The sequence below is a fragment of the Spea bombifrons genome, chromosome 5, assembly GCF_027358695.1.
Source record: "Spea bombifrons isolate aSpeBom1 chromosome 5, aSpeBom1.2.pri, whole genome shotgun sequence".
Taxonomy (NCBI): Eukaryota; Metazoa; Chordata; class Amphibia; order Anura; family Pelobatidae; genus Spea; species Spea bombifrons.
In genome coordinates, this window is record NC_071091.1 from 81,918,532 (window position 1) to 81,937,006 (window position 18,475).

The following is an 18,475-nucleotide window of genomic DNA, read 5'->3' on the forward strand; positions in this document are numbered from 1 at the left end:
AATCTACCACCATTGTATAAGACGCACCCAGTTTTTAGACCCCAATTCTTTTTTTAAAAAAAAAGGTGCGTCTTATACATGGGGAAATACGGTATTTCCCATCCCGTGAATTACCCTAGTTATTCAAAATGAAAACTTGACTTACATGAGTTTATTTTTTCCATAGAAGTTCCATTATTGCCTGTCAATACTTATTAGTGTTTATTCCTCACTTCTTTATGAATCCTGAAATACAGAAGATATAGCTAGCATCACTCTTGCACCTTGACTGCCTATGTGCAGGGCCAGCCTTTGGGGTGTGCGACCGCACAGGGCGCCACACTCCAGGGGGCGCCGCCACGGGGTACGCTGCCGCCAGTAGCGTACCTACCGGGGGGGGGGCGGTCCGCACCGGGTGCCGCTCATCAGGGGGGCACCCGGCACCCCTCCAGAGACGGACAGTAATGTCCGCCGCTGGAGGAGCAGGCTCGCAAGGGAGCGGTATCGGAGGTCTTTAACAGACCTCCGGTTCCCTTGAGTGATTTTAAGCTGGGTTGAACCGGTTTGACAGAGAAGACAGAAGAACTGAAGAAGAGGAGGAAAAGGAGCTGTAAGGAGAAAAAAGGAAAGGTAGGAAAACATTCAGTGAGAGTGGATTGGTATATGTGTGGCTTAGTGTATATGTGCGTGTGGATTGGTATATGTGCGTGTGGATTGGTATATGTGCGTGTGGATTGGTATATATGCGTGTGGATTGGTGTATATGTGTGGATTGGTAGGTGTGTGAGAGTGATGGGTGTTTATGCTGTACCATTTCAAATGTCTTTTTCATGATCTAATTATGCTCTAAAAGTACATCATAACTCCCATCACTCTATACTGTTCCATACAGTGGCAGAGCTGGGAGGCAGAGGCCTTGCATCCCCACCGCAGGACTCCTGAAAGGTAAGTGAACTTCAAAGAGGGAGTAGTAGGGTAGATAGTTAGGAGGGGGTAGTTGCGATAAGATGAAGAGAGGAGGTAGTGTGAATGCGTATGAGAATGAATGAATAAATGTGTGGATGAATTGTGTGACTGCGTATTAGGGCTGCAACTAACGATTATTTTAATAATCGATTAATCGGCCGATTATTTTTTCGATTAATCGATTAATCGGAAAAAAAAAAACAATATGCAAATTTTTCGTTTATTTAAAAGAATTTAATGAACTGGATGTTAAAAAACAACTTAAAATTTACATTAACATTCTTATTTTGTTATGATGTAATACAAAAACAATATTTTCAAAGTACAAGAACCCAAACACAATATTTATGAAACAAAATAACCCCAAACATTCTGAAAAGAGGTGGACTATTACTGTTCAAGAAACTTTGCCCCAGCACTTTGCACTTTGCACCCAGCACTTTGCACTTTGCACCCAGCACTTTGCACCCAGCACTTTGCACCCAGCCCTGGCACTTTGCACCCAGCACTTTGCCCCAGCCCTGGCACTTTGCATCCAGCACTTTGCACCCAGCATTCAGCACTTTGCACCAGCACTTTGCACTTTGCACCCAGCCCTGGCACTTTGCACCCAGCACTTTGCACCCAGCCCTGGCACTTTGCACCCAGCACTGGCACTTTGCACCCAGCACTTTGCACTGTGCCCCTGCACCCAGTCTCTAACTCTGCCCTGCACCCAGCCCTGCCCCCACATTCTGCCCTGCCCCCACACTCACACTCTGCCCTGCACCCACTCTGCCCTGCACCCACACTCACACCCTGCCCTGCATCCCCACCCCCACTCTGCCCTGCACCCAGTCTCCCACTCTGCTCTGCACCCACACTCACACCCTGCATCCCCACCCCCACTCTGCCCTGCACCCAGTCTCCTGCCCTGCACCCCCCACCCCCACTCTGCCCTGCACCCCCACCCCCACTCTGCCCTGCACCCCCACCCCCACCCCCACTCTGCCCTGCACCCACACTCACGAACCGCTCTGTGCGAATGGAGCCACTCGCACAGAGCGAACCGCTCTGTGCGAATGGAGCCACTCGCACAGAGCGAACCGCTCTGTGCGAATGGAGCCACTCGCACAGAGCGAACCGCTCTGTGCGAATGGAGCCACTCGCACAGAGCGAACCGCTCTGTGCGAATGGAGCCACTCGCACAGAGCGAACCGCTCTGTGCGAATGGAGCCACTCGCACAGAGCGAACCGCTCTGTGCGAATGGAGCCACTCGCACAGAGCGAACCGCTCTGTGCGAATGGAGCCACTCGCACAGAGCGAACCGCTCTGTGCGAATGGAGCCACTCGCACAGAGCGAACCGCTCTGTGCGAGTGGCTCCATTCGCACAGAGCGATTCGCTCTGTGCGATCCGTGCACATAGACATGAAGAATACTTACCTCCGGAACGCGTCACATCCGTCACGTAGCTGAAAGAAGGCGGAGACTGCAGAGCGTGTAGCAGAAGCGGGGAACGCTCGCGGAGGTAAGTAAAAGGAGCCGAGTGCTCCAACAACGAATTGATCACTCGATTAATCGATAACGGAAATCGTTATCGATGATTTCCGTTATCGATTATTATCGATTTTATCGATTCGTTGTTTCAGCTCTACTGCGTATGACAATTAATGAATTCATGTGAGGATGAATTGTGTGAATGATTTGTGAGACTGCATTAATGAATGTGTTAATGATTTGTGTGAATTATTAAATGCAAAGATGGTACATGAAGGGTGGGCTTTAACAATAAATAAATAAATAAATATGGGCTGCTCAGGCTTAAATGCCCGGGCCTATTTTTTGTCCCAGTCCGGGCCTGATTGGTATATATGTGTGGATTGGTATGTGTGTGGATTGGTAAGTGTGGATTAGTGTATATATATGTGTGTGGATTGGTGTATACGTGTGGATTGGTGTATACGTGTAGATTGGTAAGTGTGTGAGAGTGATGGGTGTTATGCTGTACCGTTTCCAATGTCTTTTTCATGCTCTAAAAGTACATCATAACTCCCATCACTCTATACTGTTCCATACAGTGGCAGAGCTGGGAGGCAGAGGCCTTGCACCCCCACCGCAGGAGTCCTGAAAGGTAAGTGAACTTCAAAGAGGGAAAGGGTAGATAGTTAGGAGGGGGTAGATAGGGAGAAGGGAGTGAGACAGGGGAAAGGGGGTAGATAGGGAGAAGGGAGTGAGAAGGGGTAGATAGGGCAATCATACTCCTATCATGCCAAGTCTGCGAGTACATCCTGGAATCTGGGTATGTGTTAATTATATATATATATATATATATATATATATATATATATATATATATATATATATATATATATTGTTATTTAATTGTTTTGTCCTATTTTGGTGTGTTACTTACTTTAAATAAAAGTGTTAGATTTTTTTTATGGTGTGGGGGGGTCATATTCGGTTTTGGCCAGGTAAATGCTGCACTTTCGGTTACAGTCCAGAATTCGTTTCGGTGCATCCCTACTACTAAGCCAGACGATGAAGTGGTAGGCCTACACCACATCAATGTTTGGAGTAGTATATAGTGATTGGGGTTTTGTTACAAGTTTTTATTCCTTTCTTTTTTTGGGATGGGTGGGGCGCCAGAGGAGTAGTCCGCACAGGGCGCCAGAACACCTAAGGCCGGCTCTGCCTACGTGTGTAGTAATCATAAAGGAGCTTGGATAGTGAGGACTGCCACATACATCCAGCTCCATGCATCATGCTTTATCATTGCCTCACCACATCCAGTTTACCCAAATTTTGTCTAAAGGCTGTCTTGTACAGCGGGCAATTACTTTCAAGGATTCCATGTATAAAGTGGATAAAGAGGCAAAAGGTGATCATTGTTGACGTTATTTGCAGATTGGTGGTTGTGGCAGCACCATGAGATTTCTGAGGAAAAAAAAAAAAAAAAACTTCGGGCTTGTCTGGTGTCTGTAGATGAGTGTTTAATAATGCTTCTACTACCCCCTTAATTTTAAGTGGAAGGGTTTTCCATCATCTTTACCCACCATAATTTGTTATTGGTATTTCACATCCAGTTTAATAAGACTAATTAATTAGTGCAGATTTGTGTAAAGAAAAAGAAAAAAACAGGACCCATACACTCTACAAGTAAGTGGTGCAGCCTACAAACTAGAATATTACCAGAGTGGCATTGCTGATTTTAGAAGACAGATTGCCTTTGTGAGAGGATGGGTCACAATAGACAATCAGCATGGTAATAAATCTGCATCCTGTCTCTGACTGGGGACAGTGGACATTATGTATAATTACCGTATTTGCTCTTATATAAGACTTATTTTTTCCCAGAGCAAATGCTCTGAAAAATATCCCTCATCTTATATTCGAGGTTGTCTTAAAATCCAACCTCAAATAGAGGTCTGATTATAAGACTAAGATTCAGACCCCCCCCCCCAGCGCTGCAGAGGACCTTCATCCTCTTCTCTGGCAACCTCCGCTTATGCCAGACACCTCCTGTAATGTCAATTCATGAATTGGCATTTGGTATGCAATATAATATGTTTTTTGTTTGTTGTTATAGTCATTATGGTTGACTTTGATCAGGAAACCTCTGTTTTGTAACACCAGGCCTATGCCATAAAATGTACATAGAAGATAAGGATCACCAGAGCCAAATGTGGGGGGTCATAATGTATATGGGGATATGTCCTCTGAATAACCTGTAAGTCAGAGCATAACCACATACAATGAAATATCGAACATGTATACGTATTGTGAGAGGGTCCAATATGAATGTATATTTAGATTGCCCAGGTTGTATCAGTTTGTTGGGTGCCCTGTGAGATGAGAATGGATGAGAATGGCTACTTTCCAAAATAGATAAATCTAGTGTGTTTGGTGTCTAAAGATTTATAAAGATATGAGGAATATGATCATATCAAAATTATCATGGTGTGTTGTAAATGGCTAGTTTTGGGAAGACTACTGCATTCTCGGGTAGGAGTCTGTACTGGGCTCTTGACAGGTATGATGGAGTGGACCATAAACTGTCAAGGCCAAACCCCTCTGACCCACCTAGGGAACAACCAGGGTTCAATATAAAAAGATTTTAGATCTTGAGAGAGAGTCTTTCTTTTAAAAACTGCATGGAGAACCTTTACCATCTGAATCTCCCACAAAGATTTTATTTTTATATAAATATATATATATCTATATCTATATATATATATATATATATATATATATATATATAATATATTGTGTGTATGTAAAAGGGTGAAGCTGTAACCTCTATCATGTTGATTAGTATTGCTTCGGACCTGATGAAGAGAGGATAACCCTTGAAAGCTTGTCTTTTAACCCCTTCAGGACCGGGATTTTGATACTAAGTTGTCGCTAAAGGACCGGAGCCGTTTTTGTGTTTTTGCTATGTCTTTCTTCAACTGTAATTTCTCTTATCAGTTGGTGCACCCACACAAATCATATATTGTTTTTTTCAGCACAAGTAGGGCTTTCATTTGAAATCATATTAAGATGGGTAGTACATTGTTTTGTTTGAAATAAACTGGAAAAAGTGGGGGGAAAATGAAAAAAAAAAATTTTTTTTTTACAGTTTTGTATACATACAAATTGTACACACATTGAACCAATGGGAAAAAGTTATCCCAAATATATTCATTAACTTGTCCTGATTTGGAAACCACCCAACATGGCCAGGATTTTCATCTATTTTGACCACGTTTTTGAAATGTATTTTTTTTCAAATTTGGCATGGTAGTCTAATAACTGCAATAGTTGTCACAGATACTGATTATCCCCCAAAAATTATGTGTTTATGAACAGTAGATAAGTCAAGGTGTACAACTAGGGTCATTTTGACACTTTTCAAACAGGGATTTTATCGCCAATTGCTGCCAAATTTTGAGGTATCTGTTTTTTTTTGCATATGTTGCAATGTTGCTTTAGATTTTATATTATATTTTGTATAGAATATGTGTAACTGCAGAAAACACCACATTTTGTTCACCAACATCCCATGATTCCAACAAGGCCTCACATGCATGGTTCATGCATTTTTTGAGGAAGCTATGAGGGCAAAACTGGAACATGCGCATTTTAGTTTTCAAATTTGGAATTTTCAGAAATTGGTTTACTGGGCCCATATCCTATTTGGGACATTTTGGAAGCCCCCCACTGTAAATTACCCCATAAAAGTATATATTTATGAGCAGCAGTCAAAAGTCAAGGTGTTCAACTAGGGTAATTTTGACAGTTTTCAGGCAGTCATTTCTTCATTGATGTCTGCCAAAATTTCACGGAAAATGTATTTTATTGCGTTTTTAACGCATACATTTCAATGTTGCAATTTATTTCTTGCACAGCATATGTGCAACAGTGGAAGAAAACGCCACATTTTGTTAACCAACATCCCATGATTCCAACAAGGCCTCACATGCATGGTTCATGCATTTTTTGAGGAAGCTATTTTTGAGGGCAAAACTGTAACATGCGCATTTCAATTTTTAAACTTTTTTAAATATTTTTTTTTTTTAATCAGATTACTTGTAAGTGACAGGTTTAGGCCGCTGACATCAATCAGGGAGACCGATCAATAATCAGCGACTTAAAATGTCACCGACAAGTGATCCGGTAACAATTATGTTGTTTTTTTTATTATTATTAATAATTTGTGTTTTTTCATAATTACCCTAGATGACCCCTCTCTCTTTGTAGGGCAGGGTCATCCATGGGCTGCCACAATGATCCGATCCCTCCTATTGGCCAGGAGTGATCTGATCATCATCAGCCCAGCATTTGACCTGGAAGCACCCTGGACTTTCAGGTCAGTGCTGTTATTTTTTCATTTTTTAATTTTATTTATATATATTTTTCCCTTGCCATTCCAGGTGGCACATGAGAAGAGAAGGCTCCGCCTACCAGGTAGGGCAGGAAATACTATAAAAAAAGGAGACCTCCCCCTTCCTCCCCAGTGTTGTTTCCTGCCCTACTCAGGTAGCGGTTAGGCTGAAGCTTACCTTTCCTTCATTTTTTTGTTTTCTCGGAGCCCCGGGGGGGCGTCCTTTTCTGATACCCGGCAGCGGTCCCGTGGGGATCCAGGGTTCGTGCGGCAGCCTCGGAGACTGCAACTCCGCGTGTATCGCGGCAACGCACACGAGGCTCAGTCCTCGTTCGGCTCTGCCCACAGCCCAGGGGGCTCACTGGGATGTATATCCCCAGGCTCCGGTTCACTCCGTCCCGGGGAATCCTCAGAGTGTGGCACGGCAGGAGGAGATCTCTAACCGGCTGTGCCGGTTTTCTCGGCACACGTTCAGATCTCCAATCGGCTTCACTTCCGGTGCAGCGACCCGGGGTCATGAGAGGTCAATTGGCTGGGAATTTCCGGATGTGCGGTTTCCGGCCCTGGGCACCTAAATGCCTCTGTATACAATGCCAGAATGGGTAAGATCTTTCCTTGCTGTTGGTTTCTGTGCTGTAGTTTTGCATCTACCTCTCTGCTATTGTGCCTGCCCGTGCCTGAGGATTGTCTACTGCCATTTCAAGTAGGTGTTGCCCTCTTTGCTTGGAAGAAGTTTTACGTTGCCTATGCCATTGTTTTTCTGCAGTTACAGCTTGTGTGTCTTCTCCTCAGTCATGTCAGATAAAATCAGGATATCCCTCCTGAAGCCTCCCCACATAGGAAATCTGTGGGAAAGTCAAAACACAAGCCTGTTCATCCTGCAAAAAGACCCTGCATGACCCTTCGGTCAAAACGTGCAACTCCTGCTCTCGGCCTAAAGAAGTTTCCACAACGGAATTTACCTCCTGGTTGAAGGGGGAACTTCAGTCTACCTTTGACTGTTTTCGAGCCATGGCAAGCCCCTCTCAGGCACCCCTGCAACAACCTTACCAGCAGGGTCCACCAAATTACCTCCCGGACAACCCGGAAGATTATTCGGCTTCTTTTTGAATATGACTACAGAAACAGGGAAACTCTACTCTGAATCTACAGGAGGACATACCAGTTGCAAAACCAGATCCTTTTCAGGGTCACTCTAGGAAACCGCAGACCTTTCCAGTCCACAATTCTCTTTCTGCCATTATCACAGAGTAGTGGAAATTTCCTGACAGGAGATTCTTCACATCCTTGAGAACCAAGAAGCTTTTTCCTTTTGATAATTAGAATTCTGAGGCCTGGGAAGGCCACACCGCAGTAACCAAGGCCACGAAAAAAAAAAAATAGCCATTCCGTTGGTAGACGCGGCCCATTTCAAAGACCCCATGGACCAGAGGGCGGAGGTCTGCAAAAAGGTCTTTTGAAGCAGCAGTGGCGAATTTCGTCCAGCGATTGCTATGGCGTCAACTTCTAGAGCCATTAAAATCTGGCTCCAACAGGCGGTGGAAGACCTTGCAGCTATTCGAGAGACTGAGCAGGTCGCTAGCAACCTGTCAGACACCTGCTTAGCAGTTGATTTCATCTCCGATGCCTCCATTGAATTAGTTCGTACGTCTGCTAAAGCCACTGCGCTTTCAGCGGTTTCTAGGCGAGCACTCTGGCTTAAGTCATGGTCTGCTGATAATGCCTCTAAACACAAGCTGTGCAGCATTCCGTTCCAGGGGAGCCACCTCTTCGGCAGCGATCTCGACACGTTCCTAGAATCCACCACGGGGGACAAGCACTGGTTACCTCAGAGGAAAGGACCACCTCGTTTCAGATCGAATTATTACAGAGCTCCAAGAGAGAGAGAGTCCTACAGGCCCTGAACCTCCAATCAGGACTACCAGTCCTTTCGGGGTAAACCCTACGCAAGAGGGGGATTCCTAAAAGGAAGAGGCAGGGACAGTAAAGCAGGAAGGTTCTGACGCCAGCAGGCTTTAGGTAGAGGGCAGGTTGACCGGTTTCATTCATGCCTGGGAAGAGATCACCTCAGACCCCTGGGTCCTTCGCATCATAGAACAAGGCTATGCTCTGGAGCTTACTCGCCTACCTGCCCGGAAATTCCTGCTGTCCATGCCCCCTGCAGATCCTTGGAAAAGATCGGGTTTCTTCTCCACGCTCAACAACTTAATTCTCGAAAGAGCTCTGGTCCCGGTTCCTTATCAAGAGATAGGAGAGGGAACCTACTCAAAGCCATCCGGGAAATTCAGGCTATTAATCAACCTACAGGTGGTGAACACCTGTATCAGATACAACAGGTTCCGGATGGAATCCCTGAAGTCCGCCACAGAGATCATTTCTTCAGGGGACTTCATGGTCACCATAGATCTGCGGGATGCCTATTTACATGTTCCCATCAGAAGAGACCACCAAGATTCCTCCGTCTGGCGGTTCCATTACCTCAAGCGATTCGACATTTTCAGTTTCGGGCTCTTCCGTTTGGAATTGCTTCAGCACCTCGGATCTTCACGAAGCTCATGTCGGTGGTCGTGGCCTTCCTGAGGCAAAAAGGCATAAAGGTGGTCCCATATCTGGACGTTTGGCTCCTCGTAGCGGTCTCAGCAACTTTGCTCCAGTCCCATCTGGAGTTTTTTCTCAGGACCCTCCACAACCTAGGATGGCTAGTAAACAGACTCAAGTCACAGTTACTTCCAAACAGACGTCGTACCTTTCTGGGAATGATCCTCGATTCACACGTACAGAGGACGTTTCTCCCTCGGGACAAGATCCCAAGATTGAGGGAATTCACACAAGCGGTTCTATCGAACAAGTCAGTGTCCTTTAGAGCCATCATGTCTTGGCTCGACCTAATGACCTCCTCCATCTCAGCGGTTCCCTGGGCACTTGCTCATGCAAGACCTCCTCAACAGTTCCTGCTGGATCACTGGGATCGCTCCAGGATGTCCTTTCGCAAGAACGTCCAACTTTCCCCCTTCGTTCGGGAGTCACTCCGATGGTGGCTGACAGCCAGAATCTCTCACAGGGGCTCTCTTGGCAGACGAGAGTCTGGGTGGTAATTTCCACCGACGCCAGTTTGAGAGGCTGGGGTGCTGTTATGGGAAGCAATATTACCCAGGGAACTTGGTCTCCTCGGGAATCAGACCTGCACATCAATTTTCTGTTAGCAGTCTGGAGGGCTCTAAGGTTCTGGTCTACAATCCTGCGACACAGGTCCATCAGGATCCTTTCAGACAATGTCACCGTTGTAGCCTATCTGTCCAAACAAGATGGCACCAGAAGCAGGCGCCTGCAGACCCTGACCGCTCAGATCTGCCGATGGGCGGAGTTCAGTCTCTGCATTCTCTCCGCGGTTCATCTCAAGGGTTCACTGAATCAGGAGGCGGATTACCTCAGCAGGAACTCAGTACTTCCGGGAGAATGGTCCTTACACAAAAGGGTCTTCGCTTTCATCACGGAGAAATGGGGTACTCCTCAGATAGACCTGATGGCCACGCACCTAACCGAACAGGTACAGGAGTTTTTTTCCTCTCTCTCCAGTCGGCCGTCCCCGAGCCCTGGACGCAGACCTGGGATTTCGATCTCGCGTATGTTTTTCCTCGGCTTCCCCTTATTTCCAGAGTGCTCCGGAAGATTCGAGGAAACCCTCAGTGTCATCCTGGTTGTTCCTTTCTGGCCTCGAAGATTCTGGTTTTCGGACCTTATCAACCTGGCCGTAGACGAGCACCTGCTTCTTCCTCAGGTGAGGGATATTCTCGTTCAAGGCCCTGTTCTCCACCCAGATCCCTCCCGGCTCAACCTCTCAGCATGGCTTCTGAAGGGAGATCCTGACCTCAAGGGGATTAACTTCATCAGTAATGGAAACGATTCTCTCCAGCCGCAAGAAAACTACGGCTGCAAAATCCCAGAAGGTTTGGGAAACGTTCATCACCTGGTGCTATGGGCACGAAGTATCCTCTCCACCCATCCATGAGGTGCTACGCTTTTTACAAGACGGCTTTGATAACGGGTTACAACCTGCTACTATCAGGGTCCAGATCTCTGCTCTCAGCAACTGCTTGGACTCCAATCTGGCTTCCCTTCCCTGGATCTCCAGATTTTCTAAGGGGATGTGCAGACTTCGCCCTAGGCTCCGTCCGTCGGTTCCACCTTGGGACCTTAACCTCGTGTTGCACCAACTCACCACATCTCCTTTTGAGCCTCTAGAGGATACCTCTCTAAAGCTGCTCACCTACAAGGTTGTCCTTCTAGTAGCACTCGCTTCTGCTAGGAGGGTGAGTGAGCTCCAGGCTCTCTCCAGAGTGGAACCTTTTCTCAAGATTCTGCCGGACTGCGTTATCCTCAGTTTACCACCGGTAACCTTTCTCCCTAAAGTTGTCTCACCTTTCCTTTCGGATCAGGAGATCGTCTTACCTACGTTATGTCCGGATCCCAAGAATCCCATGGAGTTGGAACTCCACTCGCTAGACCTGCGGAGATGTATCCTGTCTTATCTCTCGCGTACGTCCGCCTGGAAGAAATCCAACGCACTCTTCCTGTCCTTTGCGGGGACCCGCAGGGGCAGAGCAGTGTCCAGGGCTTCCATAAGCCGCTGGCTTAAGGACGCAATCACCTTATGTTACATCTCCGCGGGAAGAGTGCCTCCCTCCGGCCTGAAGGCACACTCGACCAGATCCGTCTCGACATCCTGGGCTGAACTCTCCGGGGTGAATCCATCTCTCATTTGCAAGGCAGCGACCTGGAGGTCGATTCATACGTTCGTAAGGCACTACAGGCTGAACCTTCATCTCTCTGACGAGTCTCAATTTGGTCGTCGTGTCCTGCAGACTGGAATCCTTCCCTCCCTATCTCGCTAAATCTTCTCATGTGCCACCTGGAATGGCAAGGGAAAGAAAGAATTCTTACCTGGGAATTCCTTTTCCTTGTCCATTTCCAGGTGGCACACTTTTACTCCCACCCATTAAATTTACTTTTGCTTGTCTATTATTTGCCTGAGTCTTTCTTTTTAACCACACTGGGGAGGAAGGGGGAGGTCTCCTTTTTTTATAGTATTTCCTGCCCTACCTGGTAGGCGGAGCCTTCTCTTCTCATGTGCCACCTGGAAATGGACAAGGAAAAGGAATTCCCAGGTAAGAATTCTTTCTTTTTACAAAAAAAATTTACATTTTTTTTAACTCTTTCAATGCTGATGCTCCATTGAAGCACAGCATTGACTGATATTTAGTCCCCACAAGCTTGTGGGGACTAATATTAACCCCTGCAACACAATCGCAGCATTGAAGGGGTTAATTGAGCAAGAGGTGGGTTGGGGTTAATTGAGCAAGAGGTGGGTTGGGGTTAATTGAACAAGGGAGGGGGTGGGGGATGGTCTCCACACTCATGTGGAGACCAAAGAACCCTGTCTTCCTGTCCCTGAAGCTGCCTCTGGCAGCTGGGACACAATCTCCCATAGACTGGAGATTGCAGGGGAGGAGTCTTTTTGATCAGTCCTACAGGACTGATCAAAGGACTTGTGGGGACTCGTTTTTGCTGTTGCTGGTCTGCCTGGGCTTCCAGGCAGACCACCAGCTGCAGAGCCCCATAAAAAACGGGAATTAACCCCTTCAATGCTGCGATTGCGGCATTGAAGGGGTTAACGCTGCACTGACGCTCTCATGGAGCGATCAGGCAGCAGGGGGTGTTGGGTCAGGTACCCACACTTGTGTGGGGACCCAATCAACACACCACCCCCTTCCCTGAAGCTGTCTGTGGCAGCTGAAAACGCGATTGCAGATTTTTCTGCATTGGTAGCTGCTTCAAGCTGTACGAAACAGCTGCCCATTTTTTTAAATTTTTTTTTTGTTCCTGCTCCACTTATATTTACTGCTTTTTAGATTTTATTTGCTGTACCATTTGTATGAGCATTTATTTGCACTGTCCCCTTTGTCTATTATGTGGCTAAGGGTTTGCTTAACGATGCTAGATCAAATCCCTTCTTGGAGAAAGGCCAGGCTTTCTTGTAGCCTGCCCCTTGTGAAAGTTGGGTACAAAAAAAAGTTTTGACCGGATGTCAAAATTCCAAATTGAAACATTGAATTACGCATGTGCCAAATGTTACCTTTTAGCCCCCACACATCTTGACAAACCCATACATGTGGGGTATCACTGTACTCAGATGTTGCTGAACACATATTGGGGTGTTGTTGGACACTGACACATACCATGTATATTAATAACTAAAATAGTAATTTTTATTTTTTTCACACAAATTCTATTATAAAGTTTGACAAAGCGTGGTTGTATAATCAGTGGATGGAAAGGGTTAAAATACCAGCATTTGAAATACCTTGGGGTGTCTAGTTTTCAAAAATATATGGTTTGATGGGGATAAATTGAGTTAACCAGCTTCAAAGATGGAGGCAGAATGACCAGAATTACGGTTTGGAAATCGTAATATGCTACTTGTACCTATTGCCCTATAACTTACCCAATGTTTTTTTTGTATTTCTAAACTCAGGACAAATCTATTTAGCTGGTTTTTTACTTGCTTTTGTAGGTGAGTAAAATATCTATCAAATAAAAGTTAACCCCTTCAATCCCAGGGGTTTTTGGTACCTCAAAGCCCGGAGCAATTTTGCCATTTTTGGGGTATGTCGGTTTAGCGATTATTCTCCTTTACTGTGAATAGTGTACCCATGTAAACTATATATTGTTTTTTCAAGGAGAGATAGAGCTTTCGTTTGATACCATAGTTGGATGATTAGCTGAAAATTTAGAATGAGAAATGTAGTAAAAACTAGCGAAGATTAGAAAAAAAAATTGTTTTTTTTACATTTTCCCTCTGAATCCTCACAAAATTAGGTAAAGTGATGGAAAATCCCCTCCAAGTTTATCAATTCAGGTGTCCTGATTTCAGAAATACCTAATTTATATAGATTTGCCACTTTCCCAGCACCAGGGAGCATACTATAAGGTGTACAATTTTGTATACTTTTTATGCCTGTGGCTTAACGGGTTTGGGGGTTGTGAACGGGGCAGGAGGGTTATACTGGGTAGATGTTATGCTAGGGCAATGGGAAGTAAGGTTTAATATTTTTTTTTATATACCGTATTGGCTCGGATATAGGCCGCACCCTAAAAGTTTGGTGCTTTTTTAAAGACATTGTCCAAGATTATATATATATATATATATCCTACATAGCTGGCACTCTTAAGGGTTATGTTTTATTTTAAGTAAAGTCTTCCCCCCTTATATCTGAGAAAATCTTAAATAAAATTGGTGATGCAACAGCACAAAGCTCAAATGGTTCTGTTCCAGTGAAGAGGAGAGTGAATTTAATTTTCATAGATTATGAAAGGCCAAAGCTGGTAGGTTTCCCCAACAAGGTGGCCTAAGATGGCCCTGTATAATGCATATTCAATAGGTGAAAATCTTCCCAGTTGAAATCTTCAGCAGAATCTTCATGATGTGTAGTGAAGGGGCTGAAATCAAAGTCTCCAGTTAATCGCCTATTCATCAATAATGGCCAGATATCATAGGTGAATTATATGCTCATCTGTGGTTTATAGGCCTTTTTGCTAAAAATGAGACTCCATACAAAAAAAAGACATGAAAAACAATGGGTGAAAATAAGTTTATATATATATATATATATTATACATATTTATGTACAATTGAAAACATACATTGTCTATAAAGGCATATTTTACCACGTAATGAGTTTCTACATCTCAAACAGTGGTTTTGTTCTGGGTGATACAGATTATATTATTTAGAAAAGGTAAGGTTTAAAAGAATATTAATGTTGAAATAACACTTCGTCTATAGTAATCAGCCTTCTGAACATGAAGTGAAGAAGTCTTTGCAGATTACTCTGAGTAATTATATACTCCATCAATTTATTTTCCTGGTGCATCTGTCACCTCATCCCTAGATATACCTTGGATATACTCTGATTGTGACTGGCAAGAGAGCAGCTGAATCAGGAAACATTTCTCGATTCAGCAATTAGGGCCGTACGTGACACCTAAAACCCACTATTTCCTGAACCGGCAAGCCATTCTGCAGCAGATCTAGAATCATTTGTCTTTGCCAGGCCATTTAACATTTAAATAAGTGTTATTTCCAATCACCTATGGGAATAATGCACTAAACAATTTTACCATAAGTCAATAAAAGAATGTTGTTTAAACGTTTTAATACTAAATAACATAGTACATATATTGACATGAAGCTTATGAACTTGAGTTCCCTTTTATATGTGAAAATGGTTGCTAGCAGCTGCTCACATTTCAGTGTTATGAGGCGCACTGAGTGTTCTCTTCGATGTTTGCATTAACATACAGTACTAAGTGATTTGTCTACTACTCGTACCATTCACTGCATAGTAATAAATTCTGTATAACTATATACAGCCAAAATTATTTTCTTAGTGCAAAAAACTTTTCCATACTGTAACAGCCCTCGAACAAGAGCCAGATAAAATTTGTTCAGTACCTTGTAGCTACTATACAGTTACATTTTGGGTCGCCAACCATTAATAAATTGCATTATTTTTTTAACCTGCAGTTTGCTTAACTTAAAATCCTCCGACAGGATCTCTTCTGTAAGCTGAACAAGTAAATTCCCATCAATCTTTTCAGTAACAAAAAAGGACACAACATCTTCAGATAAACCGATGAACCGGAGAGACTTTGACACCTCTTCTATAGAAAGTCCAGAAAGGTCCGATGGAGGCTGCCATGGGGAACCATCACCACATGACCTTGGAGCTAGTTGCATATGCAGAGGAGAAGAAAATGGGTATGAAATAGAGAAAATGTCCTGCATGCCCTTTTTTGCAAAGTAATGCTCCTCTGAGATGTATGGAGAAGTGTCCAATTCATCCTCAGCTCCATCTATTTTTAAAGGCAGAGGCAATGGTTCTGAAACCGAGCTTGACTCGCTGTACTTTGGTGCACGTGGTGGTAAAGCAGGACATGACACACTTTGCTTTGTGCTGTTGTCTGCTAAATTTCTTTCTGTGGAACTGTCCAGGGAGTAGCTTGCAGACTTTGGGCAGCCAGATGTAATGTCAGCAAACTCATCAGGTGTCATTGGCACACAGCCTGCCAAGGATTCACATCCACTAAAGTCAAATGGAGCTGGGGGGTTTCTCTTTGGTGTGCCTGGGGTCTTTTGCCGAGGATAGCTGTAATAACTACGACACTGATCCATAAGTAAGTCATTAGCGTTCCTACCTTCTGCACCACCACAGTATCTATTTGGCCAGGACAATCTGGAAGGAAGAATTTCAGAAGAACTTCCACAAGGCAACTTACTATCAAGATCACTTAATTCGTTTTTAATCCAGTTACATGGATAACAGGAAACCTGTCCAGTATCTGCTGAGTTGTTCATCTCGTTTTCTGTGATTCCACTAAAAGTAACAAACAAGACCATAGTAAATAAGAATAAAATGAAATAAATGTTCTGTAGGTCAATGCTTTTTATGAGCTGTTGGTTTCTGTAACTGTATCAGCACATTAGGTATGCATTTCTGAAAGGCAGTAATGACTGCCCTGCTGATAATCTTTAACCAGTTCTAAGTCACTTGCAAGTGACGAGTGGTTACTTTGCACTTCGCGTAAATCCTACATGTATTAATCCATCGGTTAGCAAAAGGGTGCTGCACAACGTGACTTTGAAAGGTCAAAGGAACTCTCAGAATATCATATAAGGATGTATTTAATGTTACTGTCCTTCACAATATAGGTAAGAAATGGAGTTTAAAGTTTTCAATTACGCAATAAACTTATTCTAGTTTTTTGTAAATATGTTTAACATAATACACTGAGGCCAAACAAAAATTTACACAGAAAAATTAGTGACATTGTGAAATGCGTATTGACAACCCCTGTTCTCTTCTTACCATGGGGAATTCCTGTGTTTAGATGTTTGACGTTTGCCTTTACACATAATCAACCTTTCTGAGAACCAGAATTGTTTCAAAACAGAAAATACTTTTTAATACTATGATTTTTTTTATAAAGCAGCTTGTATACAAATTGTATACAAGCATATGGTCAGAGTCGCTCTGATCCATAGAACAAATCTTAATTTGAATAGTACGCACACACATACTGTATAGAAATAACGTATACACTAGTTTTTAGGGATGCACAGATATATATCGGAAAATTCTCGTTCGCGGGGGCCAGGCTGCTTACCTGTGTGTTGATCGCACACACTGTGCGAGCAGCGTCTCTCTAGTACAGGCCAGGAGAAGCAGGAACTCAGCAGAGTCACGTACATCACATGACTCTGCTCCCTTCCTTCCCCTGGGGGAGGGACAAGAGAAGCTGCAGAGGGAAGAAGCCGGCCCCTGCAGAAGTCTGAAAGTGAGAGATCTGCAGTTCAGGCAAGGGGGTGGGGGAGGGTGTATGAGCAAGTATGTGTGATTGAGTGAATGGATGTTTGTGAATCAGTGTGTGTGATAGCATGGATGTGTAAGTAAGAGGGGGGGATAGCATGGCATAGGGAGCCTGTAATCTATCATGCACAAGTTCTAGCATGTTCTGGCTGGCTGGGCATGATAGTGTGATTGCTGTTAGCAATTACATATATATATATATATATTACACTTTTTTTTAATCCAATTGTGTTGTGTTAACCACACTTTCTATTAAAAGTAAGTAACACAACAAAATTGGACAGCGAAATTAAACAATATTTATATATATTTATGATTAACAGCAATCTCATGCCCAGGCAATCAGTACATGCTAGAACCTGGGCGGGATAGGAGTGTGATTGCTGTTAACAATCACATACCGTATTTGCTCGATTATAAGACTAGGTTTTTTTCAGAGCAAATGCTCTGAAAAATACCCCTCGTCTTGTAATTGGGGTCGTCTGCTAATCAGACCTCAAATGAGGTCTGACTATTAGACTAAGATCCAGATCCCCCGCATCGCAGCAGGGGACCTGGATCCTCCTGTATGGTAACCTCAGCTGCTGCCGGCGTCTATCACCGAGCGCCGGCGAAAGTGCCGGCAGCAGCCGAGGTTGCATACGTGCGTACCTTCCTGCTCCCGGGATAGCCCGCCCACTGCGGGGAAGCCGAGACGGTTGGGGACGGTTGCTCCAGAAGCAGGACCGGAATCGGGCGGCACTGTGCCGTCCAAAAGCAGATCCGGTAGACCTCTTCAATTTTCTGGAGGAGGCGGGGCCTAGCGGGGTCACACAGCGTCATGCTGAAATCCTGTGGGAGCTGCAGCAAGCACCTGCTGAGGCATCGCGGTGAGGTAGGTAAGTGTCTCAGCGGGTAGGTAAGTGTCTGGGTGGGAAGTGTCTCAGTGGGTAGGGAAGTGTAACTGTCTCAGTCTGCATATCTGTTTTGCTTCGATCCATTCCTGGATTTCCTTTTGCTCTGTTCTGATCTTCCATTCCTTGCTTCTGCTTCAGCTCTTTGCTTCAGCTCTGTTTCCTATATAAGGTGTGCCCCACCCATGTGTTCTGTTTGTCTCAGTCTGCAGTCTAAAGGTATGTCTCAGTGCTATGTGTTTGGTTTACATGTTTGGTTTGTTTCGTACCACTGTCAGCAGGGATTAGCGTTAGGACCCACCGTCATTGGAGTACTTTGGCGTAGTGGTGGGCTAAGCATACTATGGCCATATGATGTGACGG

At 44.4% G+C, this 18,475-nt stretch overlaps 1 protein-coding gene and 1 non-coding gene across 2 annotated transcripts in view; one reads left to right on the top strand and one right to left on the bottom strand.

The window, feature by feature from the left end:
- Positions 1-12,726: 12,726 nt before the first annotated feature.
- LOC128498562 (small nucleolar RNA SNORA35) lies at positions 12,727-12,859 on the top strand. The gene has a single exon (XR_008354777.1). It is a non-coding gene; the product is annotated as a small nucleolar RNA SNORA35 (small nucleolar RNA).
- A 1,596-nt stretch (positions 12,860-14,455) lies between these two features.
- GAREM1 (GRB2 associated regulator of MAPK1 subtype 1) overlaps positions 14,456-18,475 on the bottom strand; it is a 66,376-nt gene continuing 62,356 nt past the window's right edge. Inside the window, exon 6 of the mRNA XM_053467449.1 lies at positions 14,456-16,226. Coding sequence (XP_053323424.1) covers positions 15,323-16,226 — 904 coding nt within the window. The 3' untranslated portion in view covers positions 14,456-15,322. The remainder of the gene's footprint in view (positions 16,227-18,475) is intronic.